At 41.2% G+C, this 21,905-nt stretch overlaps 1 protein-coding gene across 1 annotated transcript in view; it reads left to right on the top strand.

Moving 5' to 3' along the window:
• Positions 1-16,091: 16,091 nt before the first annotated feature.
• LOC109898187 (rho guanine nucleotide exchange factor 18-like) overlaps positions 16,092-21,905 on the top strand; it is a 49,908-nt gene continuing 44,094 nt past the window's right edge. Inside the window, exons 1-2 of the mRNA XM_031833743.1 lie at positions 16,092-16,149; positions 17,142-17,223. Of these exons, the coding sequence (XP_031689603.1) occupies positions 17,166-17,223 (58 nt within the window). The 5' untranslated portion in view covers positions 16,092-16,149; positions 17,142-17,165. The remainder of the gene's footprint in view (positions 16,150-17,141; positions 17,224-21,905) is intronic.

Genomic DNA, 21,905 nt, shown 5'->3' with positions numbered 1-21,905 from the left:
CTGGGCCTGGCTCCCAAGTGGGTGGGCCTATGCCCCCCAGGCCCACCCTGACTGCACACCTACCCAATCATGTGAAATCTATAGATTAGGCCCAATTTATTTTAATTGACTGATTTCCTTATATGAACTGTAACTCATTGAAATGGTACCATGTGGAATTTTATAATAAGGACGGTACCACTTGCTGTGCGGTAGCAGAGAGAACAGTTTATGACTTGGGTGGCTGTTAGGGCCTTCCTCTGACACCGCCTGGTATAGACATCCTGACGTGATTCCTTATTCTAAATGTCAGAGGCATGTTCGGTCTACATAGCATGCCGAATGCACCCCAGGTGTTTGCAGCATGTCAACATGAACATAAACCCTAGTTTTCTGTGAGCACGCCCACTAACCTGAAGAATAACGCAAACAACAACCATTTGGTGTGTGCTGCTTAATATATAGGGCATGACACACACTCACATTTGCTACCTAGTCTAATGCACAGGAAGAGCTCACTAGTGTTGAGAGCTCCCACAGGGTGCAAAGCCTGTGCCTCACTAATGGCTGCATTAAGCTTGGTTGTTTACCTCTATCTATCTAGGCCTCTCTCTTCTCTAATCACTCTCTTTATTAATCTTGTTTATTCACCACCAGCCTTCCTCTCCACTCGGCTGCATAGATCGACATCAGGTGAAGAGTCTTGTTTTTTTCCCTATCCATAAGCCTAGGCTCCAAAATGTGAAACCTTGCATTTGGTCTAAACCCATGGGGTTCGCCATAATGAAGGGTTATTTAAATACGATAGATCAGGAGCCCAGCCTTAGTTGTTAATTTGATTTCCAGCCTACATGTTTAGGTGGGCTTGCTAGCTTTATAAAGGAACTTTTAAGTGAAGAGAATGCCAAGATTAACATGGTTGGTTTGGTTACCTGTCTCAATCAGGGGGCCAAGGTTCCGTTCTGGAAGCACGCTTTCCACTGTGCACTCTCAGTATGATATCTTCTAATGGCTAAGATATCGATATGACAACAGCCAGTGAAAGGGCGCCAAATTCGAAATAACAGAAATCTCATAATTAAAATTCCTCAAACATACAAGTATTTTACACAATTTTAATTTTAAACTTGTTGTTAATCCCACCACAGTGCCCGATTTCAAACGACGAAAGCACACCAAACGATTATGTTAGGTCTGCACCTAGTCACAGAAGAGCACAGCCATTTTTCCAGCCAAAGAGGAGTCACAAAAAGCAGAAATATAGATAAAATGTATCACTAACCTTTGATGATCTTCATCAGATGACACTCATAGGACTTCATGTTACACAATACATGTATATTTTGTTCGATAATGTTCATATTTATATCCAAGTTTACATTGGTGCGTTATGTTCAGTAATGTTTTGCTTCCAAAACATCCAGTGATTTTGCAGAGAGCCACATCAATTTACAGAAATACTCATCATAAATGTTGATGAAAATACAAGTGTTATGCATGGAACTTTAGACACTTCTCCTTAATGCAACTGCTGTGTCAGATTTCAAAAAAGCTTTACTGAAAAAGCACACCATGCAATAATATGAGTACAGTGCTCAGACAACAAAACAAGCCATACAGCTATCCGCCATGTTGTGGAGTCAACAGAAGTCAGAAATATCATTATAAATATTCACTTACCTTTGATGATCTTCATCATAATGTACTCCCAGGAATCCCAGTTCCACAATAAATGTTTGATTTGTTCGATAAAGTCCATAATTTATGTCCAAAAACCTCCTTTTTGTTTGCTCGTTTAGTACACAATCCAGACTCACGAGGCGCGGGCAAGTCCAGGCAAAATTTCAGATGAAAAGTTATATTACAGTTTGTAGAAACATGTCAAACAATAATGTTCCAACCGGAGAATTCCTTTGTCTGTAGAAATGCGATGGAATGCAGGTTGCTCTCACGTGAGCGCGCGTGATCAGCTCATGCCACTCTGGCAGAGCCCTGACTCATGCAGCTCTCATTCCCCCCTCCTTCACAGTAGAAGCCTCAAACAAGGTTCTAAAGAATGTTGACATCTAGTGGAAGCCTTAGGAAGTGCAATATGACTCCATAGACACTGTTTATTCGATAGGAAATGACTTGAAAAACTACAAACCTCAGATTTCCCACTTCCTGGTTGGATTTTTTTATGTTATACTCACAGACATCATTCAAACAGTTTTAGAAACTTCAGAGTGTTTTCTATCCAAATCTATAATATGCATATATTAGCAACTGGGCCTGAGTAGCAGGCAGTTTACTCTGGGCACTTTATTCATCCAAGCTACTCAATACTGCCCCCAGCCATAAGAAGATATATATAGGACGGCCACCCTCTGCTTTTAACCACTGGTCGGCATGGTGTCTTTTGTCCCCAAGACTGCCCATAGGTTACTTCAAGGTTACTCCAGTGCTGTCCAGTAGATGTTCAACTCTATTTTTAGATTGTTTGGTAACACTTTACAATAAGTTTCCCCTATTACTATGTAACTACACTGTAATAACTGTAGTAACAGGCGTTACTGTGTAATTACATGGTAATAGAGTTTAGCAGTATCAGTTATTACACATTTGGAATAAGGACGGTAATTATACAGCCATTTTCTGAAGTTTATTCATCATGTTTAATTATTAATGTTATTACATTTTCTTGTTCCACTATAACTTAATTATGTTTGAAAGTCACCTGTGAATTACCACATTAAAAACGGCAAACAAATTGTGACCTTGTTACATGTAACTGCATGGTACCACTACCATCAAATCCACAGGTAATCCCAGGATTGATCTCAATCTAATTATGTAAATAGGCTAGGACTTGGTAACAACAATTGTAACAAGGCACACCTTGCTATTAACTACAGGTTGTTTTCAGTAGTTTATTGACACGTTATAACCCGGCCCAAAGGGTGTATATTGAATCCGATGTTATGGAACTAAAATGTTGTTACAAAGGATACACCTGTAACCAATGTTCCCTCCCCCAAAAATTGGCACTGAGCAAATGGCACGTCTGCCAAGTGCAAACTTGAACGTTGTGAAAATTCTGTGCAACTTCCAGCGCGCATTTACTGTGAACACTGAGGCTGTATAGCTTTAAGTTACAGTTTTAACAGTGGCCATGTAGGCAACTGTGGCTATTTAATCATAATGTAGGCCTACCAGAGTGGCCTACCATAAAAAAACAATGGAGAAAATGCATCCCATGTAATTCTAACATGGAAATAGTTTGATCATTCAGCCTACAGTAGCAGTCAGTGTGTGGTGTTCAATGTAGGCCTACATTCCATGAGACTTTTGAAGAAAAAAAACATACAGGGCTTGACATTACCTCCTTCAGACAAGGAGGTGGCTGAAAATGTTGTTGCGTTGTTTGATGCAAAAAAAACATTATACAAAATAAAAAAGCATTATTATTCACATACCATTTATTGCAGAGAATCAGACAATTATGCTACCCTCTTCCTATTGTCTACTTAGCTTATTCAAGCCTGTCTCAAAAAACACTGCCCCTTTAAGACAAAAAAAACTCTTTACCTGACTCGCCTTTCAAAGATGCCTTGAAATGTACACATTTTGTGCCCTTGTAGGAAGCAATCACTCTATTGCTGACTACACATGATCTATAACTGGGCTAAGAACTCACTAACAAGCAAAGGATATGAACAAAATGTGCCCGTGGCTACATGCAGCTCTCTTGTTGATCTCAAAACAAATGCATCTACGTATGACCGCTCATGCTGTAAACAGAGTCCAGTTCAAAGTAAATGGCACAGATGTAATAGAATCCTTCTTCGATGCGTTCTGCCTAAAACAAAATCGAATAGTTCGTTTTTGTTTCGGTATGTTGCATTGAAAGTGGCTAATATTGTGTTCACAATTGCCACAGTAAAAGGAAACGTTGATTGTGTTAATAGGAAAAATTCTACACATTCTGGGTCAAGATCACTGTCTGAGTCTACCGCTCATATATATTTTTTACATAAGAAAAATGCAAGCCTATGCAACATTAACCAATTAAAAACAGTACTGTAGTCAGCTATAGGCCCAATACATTATCACTGCGTATTGGCTTTGCTTGAATTGCCCTGCCAATGCATTGTTGTTCGGGCCATTTAAAAAATATATTTTTCAATATTTGTGAGTTACAGCTGACTGAGCATACATTTAAATAATTAGCTTTTTATCTTATTTTTCTGGGCTCATGGTGCCTGCATCTGATGGTCAGTCTCAGCGGAGGGAGCAGCAGACTGGGGGTCCGCCTCTCAACATCCCTACTCTTTCCCTTTCCTCCACTGACATTGACCAAAAAGGGACACCATTTTCCAGTTGATTTTGGAAACTTGAGTCGCACCGCATTACTTCTGCCTCATCCACAAATTCATGTTGTTAATCCTATGAAGAGAGAAAGTGAAATATTCCTCTATATTAAAAAGGACCCAAGCCGCTAATAATAACAACAAACAAAGCAAGCTTATAAAATACACTTTCCTACTCATTCATTACTGCTGCACTGCTTGTTGTAGCGCTGAGTGGAAATAGTAAGAATGCAAGAATTTTACGGCTTACAAAAGTGTTGAATACAAAGTGTTGACAGTGCTGAGTAAGAACTTAAACATGCTCTTTGCTGTATTTGTTGACAGTCTCTCTCTAGCCATGGTTTTAAACATTTGTAAATCTCACAGTACCAATTTTGCTGTAGCTTTCTTTTATGCCTGCTACATTACTGCAGACACCGTAATCTGAGCCATCCGAGGTGTACTTGATTTGCTCTCTGTGCCCGCCTGGAGGCAGACGTTGTACATTCAGGCAAATTAAATGGTTCAAAATGGCAACAGTTCTCGCAAGGCAGCTGAATTGGGTGCACCTTGGTGATTACTGCTGTGATTACTGCTCTCGAAAGTTGAGTGAACTTCAATCAGTTACATTGCTTGTAACTGTAATGTACAGGCTTAGGAGCAAGCAACATAAGTCAAATTAATGTATAGTAAAATAACTTTTGAATTACTATGTACTTACAATGTAACAACAATTTTGCAGAAATAGGCTAACAAGAAGTTAGGAGACAGAGTATTAGGTATAACCCTTTTAGTTGCATTGTACTTACAATAAAACAACCTTTAACAACCAACTATGTTATTACAAAGAATAAACATGTATTTACAATGTACTTACCCAGGAAAGGGGCAAACCTAGTCAGTTGTACTACTGAATACATTCAACTGAAATGTGTCTTCCGCATTTAACCCAACCCCTCTGAATCAGAGAGGTGCGGGGGGGCTGCCTTAATCGACATCCACGTCTTCGGCGCCTGGAGAACAGTGGGTTAACCACCTTGCTCAGGAGCAGAATGACAGATTTTTACCTTGTCAGCTCAGGATTCGATCCAGCAACCTATGGGCCAGTAATCTTTCGGTTACTGGCCCAACGCACCTACCCGCCAGGCTACCTTCCTTCAAACTGCATGCAGAGACATAGAAATGGTATCCACGAGTTCATCTGACTCTGGGGAAGTAGATAAATGGCCTCTTACAATCTCTCTCCACCTGGTGTAGCACTTCTCTCCACCAGGTGTAGCACTTCTCTCATCGTTTGAAAACAAGAAATGGACAGTGACGAGGGTAAGGGGGGACATCTAGTCATATTTTGCGTCGTCACTGCAAGCGATCACGACTCTCAAACTGTTTACTTCTGAAGATCACTTTAGCACCGTCCTAAAAACCCGATTTCAAATTCGACACAAACCTCCAAATAGGTATGTAATCACGCGTTATATAAACTCTTTATAGTGTTTTATTTACATTTTAGAGGCGATAAGGTGATAAGTTGGACAGATCGAGTAAAAAAAAAAAAAGCTATTTCCCACACAACATCTCTCCTTCTCACTATCAGCATTAGTTTCGCTTCTCCACCCACCATTTTTAAAAAGACCCGACGGGGCTCATTGCCTGCTTGAATCATACAGAAACGGGCAGCGTTTAGGTCATGTAATTTATTTTGTTGCAAAGGGGAGAAAGTGTGCTTTACAATGGTATTGACATTACAGTTGATCTGTAACTATTACGTTTTTGGGGCGCTAAAATAAGGTCAATTGTACGGACCAAGGCGATGTATAAAAGTGAGTGAGTTTACGTTACATTTTTAAGCTAGGACTCCGGTACACAGACGGGCGGTGGGGGCTACACCACTAGCTAGCGAGGACACCGGTAGACCACATCCTTTGCCCCTGCCTGCCAAGCACTGCTTTCCTGCAGTTATGTTAACGTTACAGTTTTGTAACGTTTATTGACCGAGTTGGAAAACATATTGACATTGTTCCAGGGCTTAGCTAGCTGCTTGCTAGGTAGCTAGCTCGCAAATTAATGTATGGGAGGAATGTTAGCTGGCTTTGCTACCATGTGTTTGTATGTTTTACTCACTAAAGTAGTTATTGCTAAGAGTCTGAAATTATTAATTGAATATGAATCTTTCTTAAATCCATTAAAGAAAAGTCAAACTGAACAATGTTCTCCTGTCTCCTTACTTCGCCTATTGACTGCAAAGGTTTTTACATTAACTCCATAGTAATTCAATATTTATTTTTCTCCCCAATTCATATCCAATTGGTAGTTACAGTCCCATCGCTGCAACTCCAGTACGGACTCGGGAGAGGCAAACTGGTTTTTGACACAATGCACGCTTAACCCGGAAGCCAGCCGCACCAATGTGTCGGAGGAAACACTGTACACCTGGTGACCGTGTCAGCGTGCATGCACCCGGCCCGCCACAGGAGTCGCTAGAGCACGATGGGACATGGACATCCCGGCCGGCCAAACCCTGCCCAAACCAAGAAGATGCTGGACCAATTGTGTGTCGCCTCATGGGTCTTCCAGTCGTGGCCGGCTGCGACACAGCCCAATATCGAACCAGGATCTATAGTAAACTTAGACCGCTGCGCCACCCGGGAGGCCCCTATAGTCAATAGTTATTTCACTTACATTAAATTACTTGTTTGTAGGTAAGTACATTGTAAATACATGTATATCCTTTGTAACAACATTGTAATAACAGAGTTGGTTGTTAAATATTGTTATATTGTAATTGTAATGTAAACCTAACTAAAATGGTTATACCTAATCAGGGCAAGAGAGTAAGGCTCGTCAACAAAAAAAAGTAAAGATAAACAAATATAGTCTGACGAACAATGTAGATTTCAGTTTTCCGAATGGACAAGTAAAATATCACTATCAAACAATTACTCTGATCAGAATTGGAGAAGGCAGCACACAGCAGGGCAATGCATGGTTGACATTCTGAGTAAAATGCCTATATTCCAATTTTCTATAGCCTATTTAAACAAACATGTTATATTTACACAAAGCAAGAGAACAATGGAGACTGAGCTAGTCTCACCAAAGCAGCGCAAAATATCCGATCATAAATACATTTTTTCTCTTGAATGTCAGATTATCTGGGCCAATAGCCAAAGTCTGTTTTTATAGCGGACACTCCGGTGTCTTATTGTTACAGAAGCCCAGATTTTCTATTATCTCTACATTTGATATGAGTATTGGCCTATTAAGCCATTCTTACAGTGCGACAGATGCTAGATTTCTCCTGCCGCTCAGTAAGTTTGAAGTTGTATTTGAATGACCCAAAAACATGGGAGCTTAAGGTAATAATGAGAGATAAAAGAAACAAAAGTAACATATACAAATCTAATGAGAAATTTTAACCTGAGCAAAGCATTATAAGACTGAAATGATTTATTGTCATTGCGAACCAAACAACCAAAAGTATAATCCTGAACATCTTGGCCATGTTCTGTTAAAATCTCCACCCGGCACAGCCAGAAGAGGACTGGCCACCCCACATATGCTCTCTCTAATTCTCTCTTTCTTTCTTTCTCTCGGAGGACGTGAGCCCTAGGACCATGCCCCAGGACTACCTGACATGATGACTCCTTGCTGTCCCCAGTCCATCTGACCGTGCTGCTGCTCCAGTTTCAGCTGTTCTGCCTTATTATTATACGACCATGCTGGTCATTTATGAACATTTGAACATCTTGGCCATGTTCTGTTATAATCTTCACCCAGCACAGCCAGAAGAGGACTGGCCACCCCACATAGCCTGGTTCCTCTCTAGGTTTCTTCCTAGGTTTTGGCCTTTCTAGGGAGTTTTTCCTAGCCACCGTGCTTCTACACCTGCATTGCTTGCTGTTGGGGGTTTTAGGCTGGGTTTCTGTACAGCACTTTGAGATATCAGCTGATGTACGAAGGGCTATATAAATAAATTTGATTTGATTTTTGATTTAATCCCATTAACTGAAATATCATAAAAACATTCAAACAAATGAATGTTATGAAGAGTATTTTTCAAACTACTCTAAATAAAGTTTTAAATGTTCTAAAGTTGCAGATTTTAAATTGGAATAATTCTAAACTGATGTGTGTGTGTGTGTGTGTGTATGTATATATATATATATATATATATTTTTTTTTTGTGACTTTTTACCCCTTTTTCATAGTTACAGTCTTGTCCCATCGCTGCAACTGTACAGACTCGGAAGAGGCGAAGGTCAAGAGCCATGCGTCCTCCGAAACACGGCCCTTCCAAGCCGTACTGCTTCTTGACACACTGCTTGCTTAACCCGGAAGCCAACTGCACTAATGTGTGGGAGGAAACACCTTACAACTAGCTACCGAAGTCAGCGTGCCCGGCACGCCATAGGAGTCACTAGAGCGCGATGGGACAAGGACATCCCGGCTGGCCTAACCCGCACTACGCTGGGCCAATTGTGCATCGCCTCATGGGTCTCCTGGTTGCGGCCTGCTGTGACACAGCCTGGGTCTGTAGTGACGCCTCTAGCACAGCGACGCAGCGCCTTAGACCGCTGCACCACTCGGGAGGCTCACAGATTTAATTTAAATTACAAATATTTTAGGCCACAAGTAGTGAAATTGAGCAAACAATACCAAGGTGACGAGTTGAGAGAATTTAGGCTGCAGCTGAGGAAAGCCTATGAAAGAAATTATGCATTGTGGACCTTAGCCTATTTCCTTAGTTTTAATATTGTCATGTCTCCTAATTTCTCCTGGTTAACCTATATTGTGCAAAAATGTTGTTACATTGTAACTACATAGTAATTCAATTATTTCACTTTACATTAAAAACCTCAGTCTAAGAATTTGTGGGTTCTACTAAGCTAACATATGGAATTGTTTTAAGCTGGTCATACCATGGATCAATTAGCTATTTGATTTAGAATTTTAAGAACCCTTTAGGTGTGTATATATATATATATATATATTATTTGATCAAATCTAGAATTTGTCCTTTACTACTATCGCCCATAGAAACACATTGAGTAATACATTCATAAATGGCAAATAAGACAGTAAAAAAATTATTCACAAGGAACAAGGTTTTTAAGTGTCTGTCGTATATCTAGGAGATATAAGAAAGCTCAGGACACATATTTAACCCCTGATTTTTGTTTGCACAAAACTACCTCTGTACAGTACTTCCATTCCATATTCATCGACCTGGCCAAGGCTTTCGACTCTGTCAATCACCACATTCTCATCGGCAGACTCGATAGCCATGGTTTCTCAAATGATTGCCTCGCCTGGTTCACCAACTACTTCTCTGATTAAGTTCAGTGTGTCAAATCGGAGGGCCTGTTGTCCGGGCCTCTGGCAGTCTATGGGGGTGCAACAGGGTTCAATTGTTGGGCCGACTCTCTTCTCTGTATACATCAATGACGTCGCTCTTGCTGCTGATGAGTCTCTGATCCACCTCTACGCAGACGACACAATTCTGTATACTTCTGGCCCTTCTTTGGACAATGTGTTAACAACCCTCCAGACGAGCTTCAATGCCATACAACTCTCCTTCCGTGGCCTCAAACTGCTCTTAAATACAAGTAAAACTAAATGGATGCTCTTCAAATGATCGTTGCCTGCACCTGCCTGCCCGCCCAGCATCACTACTCTGGACGGTTCTGACGTAGAATATGTGGACATCTACAAATACCTAGGTGTCTGGTTAGACTGTAAACTCTTCTTCCTGACTCACATCAAACATCTCCAATCCAAAGTTAAATCTAGAATTGGCTTCCTATTTCGCAACAAAGCATCCTTCACTCATGCTGCCAAACATACCCTTGTAAAACTGACCATCCTACCGATCCTCGACTTCGACGATGTAAATGACAAAATAGCCACCAATACCCTACTCAATAAATTGGATGCAGTCTATCACAGTGCCATCCGTTTTGTCACCAAAGCCCCATATACTACCCACCACTGCGACCTGTATGTTCTCGTTGTCTGGCCCTCGCTTCATACTCGTCGCCAAACCCACTGGCTCCCGGTCATCTACAAGACCCTGCTAGGTAAAGTCCCCCCTTATCTCAGTTCGCTGGTCAACATAGCAGCACCCACCTGTAGCACGCGCTCCAGCAGGTATATCTCTCTGGTCACCCCCAAAAGCAATTCTTCCTTTGGCTGCCTCTCCTTCCAGTTCTCTGTTGCCAATGACTGGAACGAACTACAAAAATCTCTGAAACTGGAAACGCCCTCACTAGCTTTAAGCACCAGCTGTCAGAGCAGCTCACAGATTACTGCGCCTGTACATAGCCCATCTATAGTTTAGCCCAAACAACTACCGCTTCCCCTACTGTATTTATTTATTTAGCTCCTTTGCACCCCATTATTTTTATTTCTACTTTGCACATTCCTCCACTGCAAATCTACTATTCCAGTATTTTACTTGCTATATTGTATTTACTTCGCTACCATGGCCTCACCTCATTTGCACACATCGTATATAGACTTATTTTTCTACTGTATTATTGACTGTATGTTTGTTTTACTCCATGTGTAACTCTGTGTTGTTGTATGTGTCTAACTTCTTTGCTTTATCTTGGCCAGATCGCAATGAGAACTTGTTAAATAAAGGTGAAATTAATCAAATAAAAAAATAATCTGTGTGGGTTACCTTCAGATGAGTCCCATGACACTTGTGGGGGTCGTAGAGCCAAATGGAGGTCACAACTGTATAGGCCAAACCATTCAGACGTTAAGACGTTCTCGTGAGAAGACCGATTTTTGGGACGTCTCATGGTCTGACAAACACTGCTGTACCTCGACCACCTTCCACTGCAGATGCGAAGGCCGACATAGGTGGATATGGTGGATTGAGACTCAGCCCATGCTTAAATTTATATCTTTTGATATGGATTTTTTTATTACGTTACTTAGATTGACACACAGGTGTATCAATAGACTCTTAATGATTTAAATTGCTTGCTCCTGAGTAGGTACATTATAGCTACAAGTAGTAATGCACGGATATGACATTTTTGGCCGATTCCGATATCCAATATTTTCCTTGCCAAAAGAAACAATACCGATAACCAACATCAAACATTTTAGTGGCCTTTTAACATTCTAGTACAGTTAAATAGTTAACACACACAGACGCAGCAGTCTTAGGCACTGCATCTCAGTGCAAGAGGCGTCACTACAGTCCCTGGTTCGAATCCAGGCTGTATCACATCCGGCCGTGATTGGGAGTCCCATAGAGCAGCGCACAATTGGCCCAGCATCGTCCGGGCTGTCATTGTAAATAATAATTTGGTCTTAACTGACTTGCCTAGTTAAATAAAGGTTACACACACACACACCACATTGACCAAAAAGCTATTTTGTTGGCATTTAAGTATGTCCCCATTACCAGTAAAACATAATCAAAACCTATTTCTTTCACTTACTTGCTGTGCTGTTTCGTTGTTCATTTGATCAGTTATTTCATTCTCAACCAGGATTTCTATGGAAAGCCATTTGGGTCTTTGAGTGTCAACAAAGATACATGTCAAATAACACTATTTGAAGGGTCAAATAACACAACAAAAATTATTGGACGCCTATGCGAAACAATGCTGCAACCATTACATTCAGCTGACATTGACTAAAACCAACTAGGCTAGAGCAAACTGCTATAGCCAGCGAACTGTTAAACGCTATTTTTGTACAAATATTAACACTAACACATTGTCAAAGCCTGACTAACAGGTGTCTGTATATAGCCTTGCTACTCTTTTTTTTTCAAATGTCTTTCTACTGATGTTTTATTTCTTTACTTACCTACACACACACACACACAACTTTTTTTGGCACCATTGGTTAGAACCTGTAAGTAAGCATTTCACTAAGGTTTACACCTGTTGTATTCGGAGCACGTGACAAATAAACTTTGATTTGATTTGTATTGTGACGTCACATATTCATGGAATATGAAACAAATTGAATCTAAAACGTTGGGGGAAAAAGTACAGAAAGTTTGGACGCCGTGTTAATCCCTTCTCGTTCATGTAAACCATTAGCAATTTAGGCTAACTCCAACAATTTACCTACAATGGGGAAAATACCAACCAGTTAAAACTGCCTTCAAACATCACCAAACTCATGGCCTATGTAATTAACCATGTTACCTCAATATTTTGAGTCATATTGCATTTTTGCACGTTACATACCTGAATTAATAGGGTAAAATGATGAGACGGAGAAACGTTTGTTTTCAGAACTAACGTTAGTCATTCTCCATAATGAATAAGAAATGTAAAGTACCTCACTAAATTGACACCACAGCTCCCCTAGCGGCAGTACTTATATACATACATTAAATGCAAATACCTGGGAGGCAAAATAAACAGAATAAAACATAAAAAATATGACCATACATATGTGTGTCACATACACATGGCATATGCTTGAATAGGGCCTTGACATCTGATCTGCTTGCCTCAATAAATTAATACTAGAATATTGGTAGCCAGGATTAGCTATTTCAAATCAAATCAAACTTTATTTGTCACATGCACCGAATACAACAAGTGTAGACCTTACTGTGAAATTCTTACTTACAAGCCCTTAACCAACAGTGCAGTTCAAGAAGAGTTTAAGAAAATATTTACCAAATAAACTAAAGTAAAAAAATAAAATTATAATAATAAAAAGTAACACAATAACATAACAATAACGAGGCTATATACAGGGGGTACCGGTACCGAGTCAGTGTGGGGGGGGGGTACAGTTTAGTTGAGGTAATTTGTCCATGTAGGTAGGGGTAAAGTGACTATGCATAGACAAATAGCGAGTAGCAGCAGTACAAAATAAATGTTGGGGGGTCAATGTATCAGCAGTGTATCTAGTCTACTAATAATTGAATAATGGTGCAAGTTAGACACGCCATCTTTTGTTTGCATGCTCTTTTTTATTTAACTTTAATTTAACTAGGCAAGTCAGTTAAGAACAAATTCTTATTTACAATGACGACCTACCCCGGCCAAACCCTAACCCGGAAGACGCTGGGCCAATTGTGCGCTGCCCTATGGGACTCCCAATCCCGGCCGGTTGTGCTACAGCCTGGAAACAAACCAGGGTCTGTAGTGATGCCTCTACCACTGAGACGCAGTGCCTTAGACCGCTGCACCACTCTGGGAGTCCCAAGCATGTCTTTTTTGTTAGTCCTGTCAATGTTGAGTGATCACACATGCCTCAGCACACATAGGTTCCTTTGCCTGCTTGCAAATGTGTGCTCAAAGTGGGGGTGAATGTCTGTGTCGCCGCCGAGCACTTAAATACCATGCCAATCTCTCACTCTATGAACGTTCAATGCAAGCCGGGTTCCTTGTGACGTCCTTACCCTAAACCCTGAACTAACACTAAATTTAACCAATTTACATGTATACTTGATAGAGGTAGGGAGATCCCAAGGATTCCGAATAGCACCTATGAAAGCCGTGGACACAACTCTTAATGGTTGTCTGGTGTGGAACTGGTAACAACAGAGTGTGATTGGCTAACAACATTTAGATCTGTATACAGCGAGATAAAATAACATACCATGCCATGAGGTGTTGAGGGAAAGACAGATTATCTATAGATTGGGCATCATATTTTCTTGGCCTTTAGCGATAACAGGAAATATATAAGCCGTAGGCTACACTATAGCTACACTAGGCTACACTATAGCTACACTATAGCTCAAGGTGGCTACGTCAGAATGTCTGCTTGCACAGAAAAAATTGTACGTTTCTAATATTTTATGGTTGAGATTTCATTAATATAAATATAAACTATGCACATTATGACTTTCATTAACACCCGATGCAGGCGTCACGCAGACATAAGTAAGGCGTCGGTATCATGTGATGTCAGTCAGACACGTAACGCAGGAGTCACGCAGACGTTAACAAGGCGTTGGTATCTTATCTTATCATGTCAGGTGGTACGGTTGCCTAGGCTTATATTTCCCTTAACTCGGCCCATGTTGTCACGCCCTGGTCAAAGTATTTTGTGTTTATCTTTATGTATTTGGTCAGGCCAGGGTGTGGCATGGGGTTTTTGTAATTGTGGTGTGTTTGTCTTGGGGTTTTGGTGGTGGTATTGGGATTGTAGCTTAGTGGGTTATCTAGCAAAGTCTATGGCTGTCTGGAGTGGTTCTCAATCAGAGGCAGGTGCTTATCGTTGTCTCTGATTGGGAACCATATTTAGGCAGCCATATTCTTTGAGCTTGTCGTGGGTGATTGTCCTTAGTGTCTTTGTTCCTGTGTTAGTTGACAAGTATAGGCTGTTTCGGTTTTCACATTACGTTTATTGTTTTGTAGTGTTTGTGTTATTTCGTGTTTACTTTTGTTTGATTAAAAATGGATCGCAATCTACACGCTGCGTTTTGGTCCGACTCTCCTTCACCACACTTAGAAAACCGTAACACATGTTGTGTTTTGAATCTCGATAGTTAACTATAGCTGACTACACGGAACCCAAACCAGCTGCCCGCGTGCGCCATCGTGCATACATTTATTTTATCCCCCCACAAAAAACGCGATCACAACACGCAGGTTACAATATCAAAACAAACTCTGAACCAATTATATTAATTTGGGGACAGGTCGAAAAGCATTAAACATTTATGGCAATTTAGCTAGTTATCTTGCACTTGCTAGCTAATTTGTCCTATTTAGCTAGCTTGCTGTTTCTAGCTAATTTGTCCTGTGATATAAACAGTAGGTTGTTATTTTACCTGAAATGCACAAGGTCCTCTACTCCGACAATTAATCCACACATAAAACGGTCGGTCAACTGAATCATTTCTAGTCATCTCTCCATCCAGGCTTTTTCATCTTTGAATTTATATTGTGATTGGCATTTAAACTTTCATAGTATTACCACGACAACAGGCAACACAATTCGTCTTTCAATCACCCACATGGATATAACCAATGAGGAGATGGCATGTGGGTACCTGCTTCTATAAACCAATGAGGAGATGGGAGAGGCAGGACTTGCAGCGCGATCTGTGTCAGAAATAGAAAGGACTTCTATTTTAGCTCTTGGCAACGCAGACGCTCGTTGACGCGCGTGAGCAGTGTGGGTGCAATAATTGAATAACATAGATTTCTAAATGTATTTTGCAACGCGAAGCGCACTTGAAGCGAACGGTGTAGTCAGGGTATTTTACACTATGTTGGGATAAACATTTTTTGAGTATAATGCTTATATGGATGTCATCCCCAATAGATGTTCATGTCATCTTCACCAATCAACTGCATTACACTTAACTTCCAACACCAATTTCTGGCTAGCTATGCTACCATCTTATCCGAATGGGAGTTAGAGGTTAACAAAAACTAAATCTAAACCCCGAAAAAGGACCACTTCTAAATATTATGCAGCAAAACAGACACATCTATAAAATCCAGATTTTAGTAACCACATTGTGGGCTTGTTAGAACACATAAATTATGACTGATTAGACAAATATCCACTTTCTTATACCAGGTTATTTGAATGGGCGCTAATGACAGCTTCCTTGTGCTATTCCCCACGGTATGTGTTCTAATGATCTCTTCCCGCATGCATGCTCACTCTACAGAGTCACAGAGCACTTCTAACCAATAAAACAATGTGTCTAGACTAGAGACAATTATTGAACTGATTTGGCCAATGTCATGTGCTTTGCAATCAGTAAAAATGTTCTCTCTCTCTCCAATTTATCCTGGTCAGTTTTTTCCACTGTTAGATAATCCCATGTTTTTCTCCTGATAGAAAGATTATCTGCATTGGACCTCTGCAACCACCTCTCCTAACCTAGGTGAGCAAAACTGACACACACACTTTGACCTTCACTGGTGAAACACTGGAATGACAACACACATAATGTAGATTTTCCATCTTCAATAGACAGAGAAACCCATCAACATGATCTCTATCTCATGGTCTTATTCCATACCCTCCGCTGTCTCTATCTTTACTTCAGTCCTTATATAGCCTGTCAAGTGTGATTTAAATGGGGCATCAAAGCCTTCAGCCCCCTCTTCCCCATCTCCCCATTATCTCTTCTCTTCGACATGGCAAATGTGTGGTCTCCAGGACATGTCTTATACTGGTTGGGATGCAGACAGTTAGCCTCTGTTTGCTTACCTCCACCATGCTGCCCTGTGATTGGTCAGTCAAGCCAATCCCTGTTTTTGTCTATGGATGCCAGGGAGAGGAGGAAAGGGACAGGGTAGTAAGTGATGAAGGAGGAATCAGGGGTGACAACAACGAGGAAAATAGGGTAAGAAGGAAGAGAGGAGATGGACAAGGAAGAAGGAAAATAGATGGAGTAAAGAAGGAGTGGATAAGGATGTTACTGGTCCCTGAGAGTCAAATTAAAGGTGTCCTGCAGCTCCTCATCCAGGCTCCAGTGGGAGGTGGATTAGTGGAGTGCCAAGGTTGTTATGATGACTGCTAATGACAGGCAGCCAGGCAGGGGCTTTTTCCACTTAAGTAAAAGTTAATAAAGCTTCAAGTTTTCCTTCATATTCGAGATTACAAAAGTGGGAGTTCTTGAATCCTTGTCGGAAGAAAACCTTAATACAGAAACTTTTAAAGAAATGGAGGAAAACAGTAAATCACTAAACCCCAGAAGGAATTCTGATTAAATTGTATTGGTTCTGGAGTCATTAGGTTAAACGTTCAGACTACATAGGCAAGTTACCGGTGTTGATTATTGTTGAAAAAAAATCTCTGGTAAAATAAAGGTAACATTTATTAATAGGTCTAGATCATATTAGCACTTTTATAAATCTTCTCTCTGTGCAGTGGAAGGCTCCGGTGTTTTCTTCAATGCCCGCACCAACCTTCTTAAACCCCGGAAGGAGGCAGAGAGAGGAAGATGGTCAAGGTAATTGGGACACAAACCAGGTTTCCATCCAACCTTATTGTGCGAGTAAAGTACATGTCACGACAGGCCTGATGGAAACAGCTAATTTGTCTGTAAACTTACCAAATGTTGACAAAACAAAATACGCCAGACAAGGTGGGATCTTTTTGTCTTTAAAATTCATTATCGAACCAAACTATGTTGTGTGGTCCTCGCACTACGACTCGGGGAAAGCATGCAGTTTATTAGGCTAGAGATCAAACTTGTTATCATGGGTGGCGAAAGTGCAAAGTCATGAGCTTGATACACCTTTCCAATAAATATCGAGGGTCTTATTCTGGTGAAATGATGATCGATGCTTGGCTGCCGTTTGACAAATAAAAAATACTTTCTCTTTTCACCAAAATAATCTCATCATGTAGTCTATACCCGCTCTGTATCTGCGAGCTGTTGGCTGGAGGTCACGTGCCAATTTGAGTGGGCACATCACTGTATAAAGTTACATTTTTTTGTGACAAAATCAACAGTCGAGTTGAATGCGATAGAAACCCATTTAACTTGTATTTTATATTCTCTGCATGGGATTATATCGCACATTTTTTTTATGTGCTCTACTTTTATCACGCACAGAATTTTGTCCGCAAGAAGTCAATTTGATGGAAAGACATCTCAGGTGTGAAAATGCGCGTATTGTTTTTGTGCAGATTTTTTAACATTGAATGAAAATCTGTCGCCAATTGGATGGAAACCTAGCTAATGTGTGAGTTTTTTTTTCTACCTGCAAAGTGAGGAAAATACAAGCCACAGTTTGTGAGAGTGAGATAGAGAAGGTGTGTGTGTGTGACCAATGAGCAAGCAAGCAAGCCGACAGTCTCTAGAGGTGCAAAGGAAGTGAAGATCACGTCTCCAGGGAACCAGGCATCTACAGTATATTAGACCATTCCCATTAAACCTGGAACCTTCTAGTTGCCACAGGGCAAGTGTTGTTGTTTACTCCTTTTTGTTTGGAAGGACCTCCCATGAAATATTGCATGACAGTTACACATTTAGTTATCATGTTTAGTTGATGAGTTGAAATGTTTTCTTTTTTTTGTCCCTTAAAGGATCACTTTATTAAAGACTATATATTTTTGGTGTTTTTTTAAAATTAGTATTTGGCCTCGGTTGATATGGTCCTTAAAAGTTAAAAGTGTGCATGTCAGCAGTTACATTTTCAAGATGGAGCACAAGTGTGATGATGTGTTTTGCATCACACTTTAGCTTTTTACTGAAAGTGCTTTATCTTAAAGGGGCAATCAGCAGTAGAGACCCTAACAAAGCCAACTCTACGCCACTGCTTTGGTAAAAAGGTGAGGGAAGGAACTGGAGAAATGTAACCGTTCTCAAACTCATAGACAGAGCTATGGATGCAAGGACTGACCATCCATGATATAAAAAATTATAGTTTTAAGCATGTTTTGAGGCTATACAGTGTTTGTTTAGATTTACTTTGTGTATAAACATTTCCGTAAAACAAGCTTATATTTTGGGTACTTGATGGGTTGAGACATTTGAACTACACTCATATATTACCCAAGAATAAATGGGTACATATCATTCATTTATAAGACCATAAATTATGCTAGACAGAGTCTCTTTTTGCTGGGTATGGTCCCCAACAGTATGTTTTCTCTTCACGTAACATAGTATTTCAGCCACTCATCCCTTTTTGGGCGCACTTGTGACTCTGTGAGCATTCTCTCTCCTTCACCCTCTTTTTGTGCATTTTCTGTGGCCTCAGTCTGTGTGGCTGGTAGATCTGGAAGATCTCTGAGGTGTGTTTTGTTCCTTCGTACCTCTTCTGAGCCTGTGTCCACCACATAAGAGCGTGGGGCATCCGCTTTCCTAAGCACTATTGCTGGTGTCTTTGAGTTTGTAATCCACACACATTGACCTTCGGTCAGCTCTGGCCTCGCCGTAGCACGGTGTATCCGATTAAAGTCTCCAGTCTGGGTTTGTTTCAGCCATTTGTCCCTCTCAGCGAAGGCCTTCCTGTTAGGCCATCGGGGTTTAAGCTGAGCCGGCGAGACAGACAATGGGGAACGCAGCCTCCTGCCCATCAGGAGCTTGGCAGGCGACGGCCCACGATGCAGTGGTGTAACTCTGTAAGCTAACAGAGCCCTGTATGGATCCTTGTTATTTTTTCAGCAGTCCCTTGACTGTTTTCACAGCTCTCTCTGCCTCACCATTACTCTGTGCATGGTAGGGGCTACTGGTCACGTGTGTATTCTGCGACAAAAGCAGAAAAGGAGCTTGCAGAGAACTGGGGAGCGTTATCTGTAACCAGGACCTCAGCGACTGCTTGCCAGGAAAATATTGACTTTAATCCATTGATAACACCAGCTGATGTGGTTATGGGTGTCTTTGCTATTTCAATGTATCTTGAAAATTAATCTACCACTAGCAGATAAGTGTTATTTTTCCAATAGAACATATCTGCCCCTGCCCTTTGCCATGGCCATTTTGGCAGCTCCGTTGCCATCATTGGCTTCGGATGACAAGGTTGACATTTTGTACAGACCTCACACTGGGCCACCATCTTGGCAATCTGAGTACTCAGACCAAGCCACCACACCGACTGTTGAGCCCTCAGTCTGCATGTGACACTCGTGCACTCTGTCTAGCATTTCTGGTTGTAGAGTCTCTGGGCTAACTATCCGTTGTCCTTTCATGAGAAGGTCTCCATTACAGTGGAAGTCACTTTGGTGCACCCAATAGGGCTTCAGCAGCTGAGGCAGTTCCTCCTGCCTGGGCCATCCCTTTTTGCACTGCTGCACTATCTGTCGGCAGATGGGGTCTCGTTGTTGCTCCTCTGCAATCTGCTGCAGTTTGGTCTGAGATGCTGGTAGGCTGTCCCTTATTGCATTAATGGACACCTGTACCTCACCCTCTAGACATTGCTCCTCCTCTGATAATGGATGTTTAATTGGGGCCCTGGAGAGTGCATCTGCTGTGATCAGTGCCTTCCCTGGCACATATACCATCTTGTAGGTGAACCTCAGTAATCTGAGGCGGAAGCGCAGAACTCTGGGAGGCAAGTCGTCCAGTGCTTTTGTCCCTAACAGAGCCAACAGTGGTTTGTGGTCAGTCTCTGCTGTAAACTGCATGCCAATAAGGTATTGGCTGAGTCTTTCACATGCCCATGTGATAGCCAACGCCTCCTTCTCCACTTGAGCATACCTTTGCTCTGTGTCGGATTAGCTTCGGGAGATGTATGCTATTGAACGCCACTCCATTTTGTCCTGCATCTGTGTGAGGACCGCCCCTAGCCCAAAGGATGATGCTTTGTGAAGACTTGTGAGCCATCCAACTGAGCCAGTGACTGCTCCACTGATGGTAAGAGGTGTCTCTCTCTGCAGAGTGCCTCATTCAAGTTAGTTATGTCCACACAGATCCTTATGTCCCCATTGGCTTTTGGGACCACTACCATCCCTGCACACCAGTCTGTGGGACTCTCTATTTTAGACACCGCCCCAATTTCTTCCATCCTCCCCAACTCTTCCTTTACTCTGGCCAATAAAGGGATAGGCACACGGCAGGGGGTGGTAAGGGCATAGGGGACAGCATCCTCTTTCAGGCGTATTTTGTAGTCACCTTCTATCCTTCCTAGACCAGAAAACACTTTTGGGAATTTATTTTTGAAAACTTCACCTGGGTCCTCCAGTTCGCTCACTCTCTCAATGAGTTGCAATGCTTCAATTGCTGGCAGCCCCAGCAACAGTCTGGCTAGAGAGTCAATGACGAAGACAGGCTGGATGACACTTTTGTCTTTACTCTCCAGTTTAATCACCAACTGCCCTACCACTGGTAATATCTTATTACTGGGCCCGTACAGTTTTTTGTTTGTAGAGAGCAAAGGGCCATCTCTGCTATAGCTATACAGCCTAGTTGGGATAGCTGTCACTGCTGCCTCAGTGTCTAGTTTAAATGACACAACCTTTGTTGTGTTGTTGTTTCTGTAGTTTGTCCATAAATCATAAAAATGGAATGCTAGTTGAAGTTTACATGAAACTATAATATTTATTACGTGAAAGCACAGTGTCTGTGGACATGTTTCTCATTACCGCCACACTTTTTCAAGTTGCTGTAAAAAAAAAAAAAGTTGAAATAGTTTTATTCACTCATAATTAGGGTTGCAAAGGGTCGGAAATCTTCCAGTAAATTTCTGGAATTTGGGAAGTTAATTTTGCTTTAATTCATCAAGAAGTTTGCTTATAACAGTGACCTTTTTTTTGTGGGATACACAAGGCAATTCTAGGTATTGTGGCATATTTTGGTTCAGCTATCCCCAATTCAATGGAATTGCAACCCTCTGCATGCACAGTGCATTCTTCCATCACATGTGCAGTGCACTCTTCCATCACTTGTACAGCTGATTCTCAAGATCTTGCACACTAATGAGATGCTATTGAGCCCACACTACTACACTATCTGAGCCAAGGACTACATGCTTTCTGGTAAGTTTTGATTACAATACTGGGTGGGGTGAATATATTTCATATGACATACATGTTTTTTTTGTTAACTAGGAAATAGTAGCCTACAGCAAAGTAGGCTTGATAACACTTTTTGATCGTTAGTTAGTGCTACCCAATGGGTTTTAGTTTGCTTGAACCTGCTAACTGAAGAGTGTTAATTCACCTGTTTCCATACATGTTTAATTT

The sequence above is a fragment of the Oncorhynchus kisutch genome, linkage group LG10, assembly GCF_002021735.2.
Source record: "Oncorhynchus kisutch isolate 150728-3 linkage group LG10, Okis_V2, whole genome shotgun sequence".
Classification (NCBI taxonomy): Eukaryota; Metazoa; Chordata; class Actinopteri; order Salmoniformes; family Salmonidae; genus Oncorhynchus; species Oncorhynchus kisutch.
This window is presented reverse-complemented; position numbering and strand designations above follow the sequence as displayed.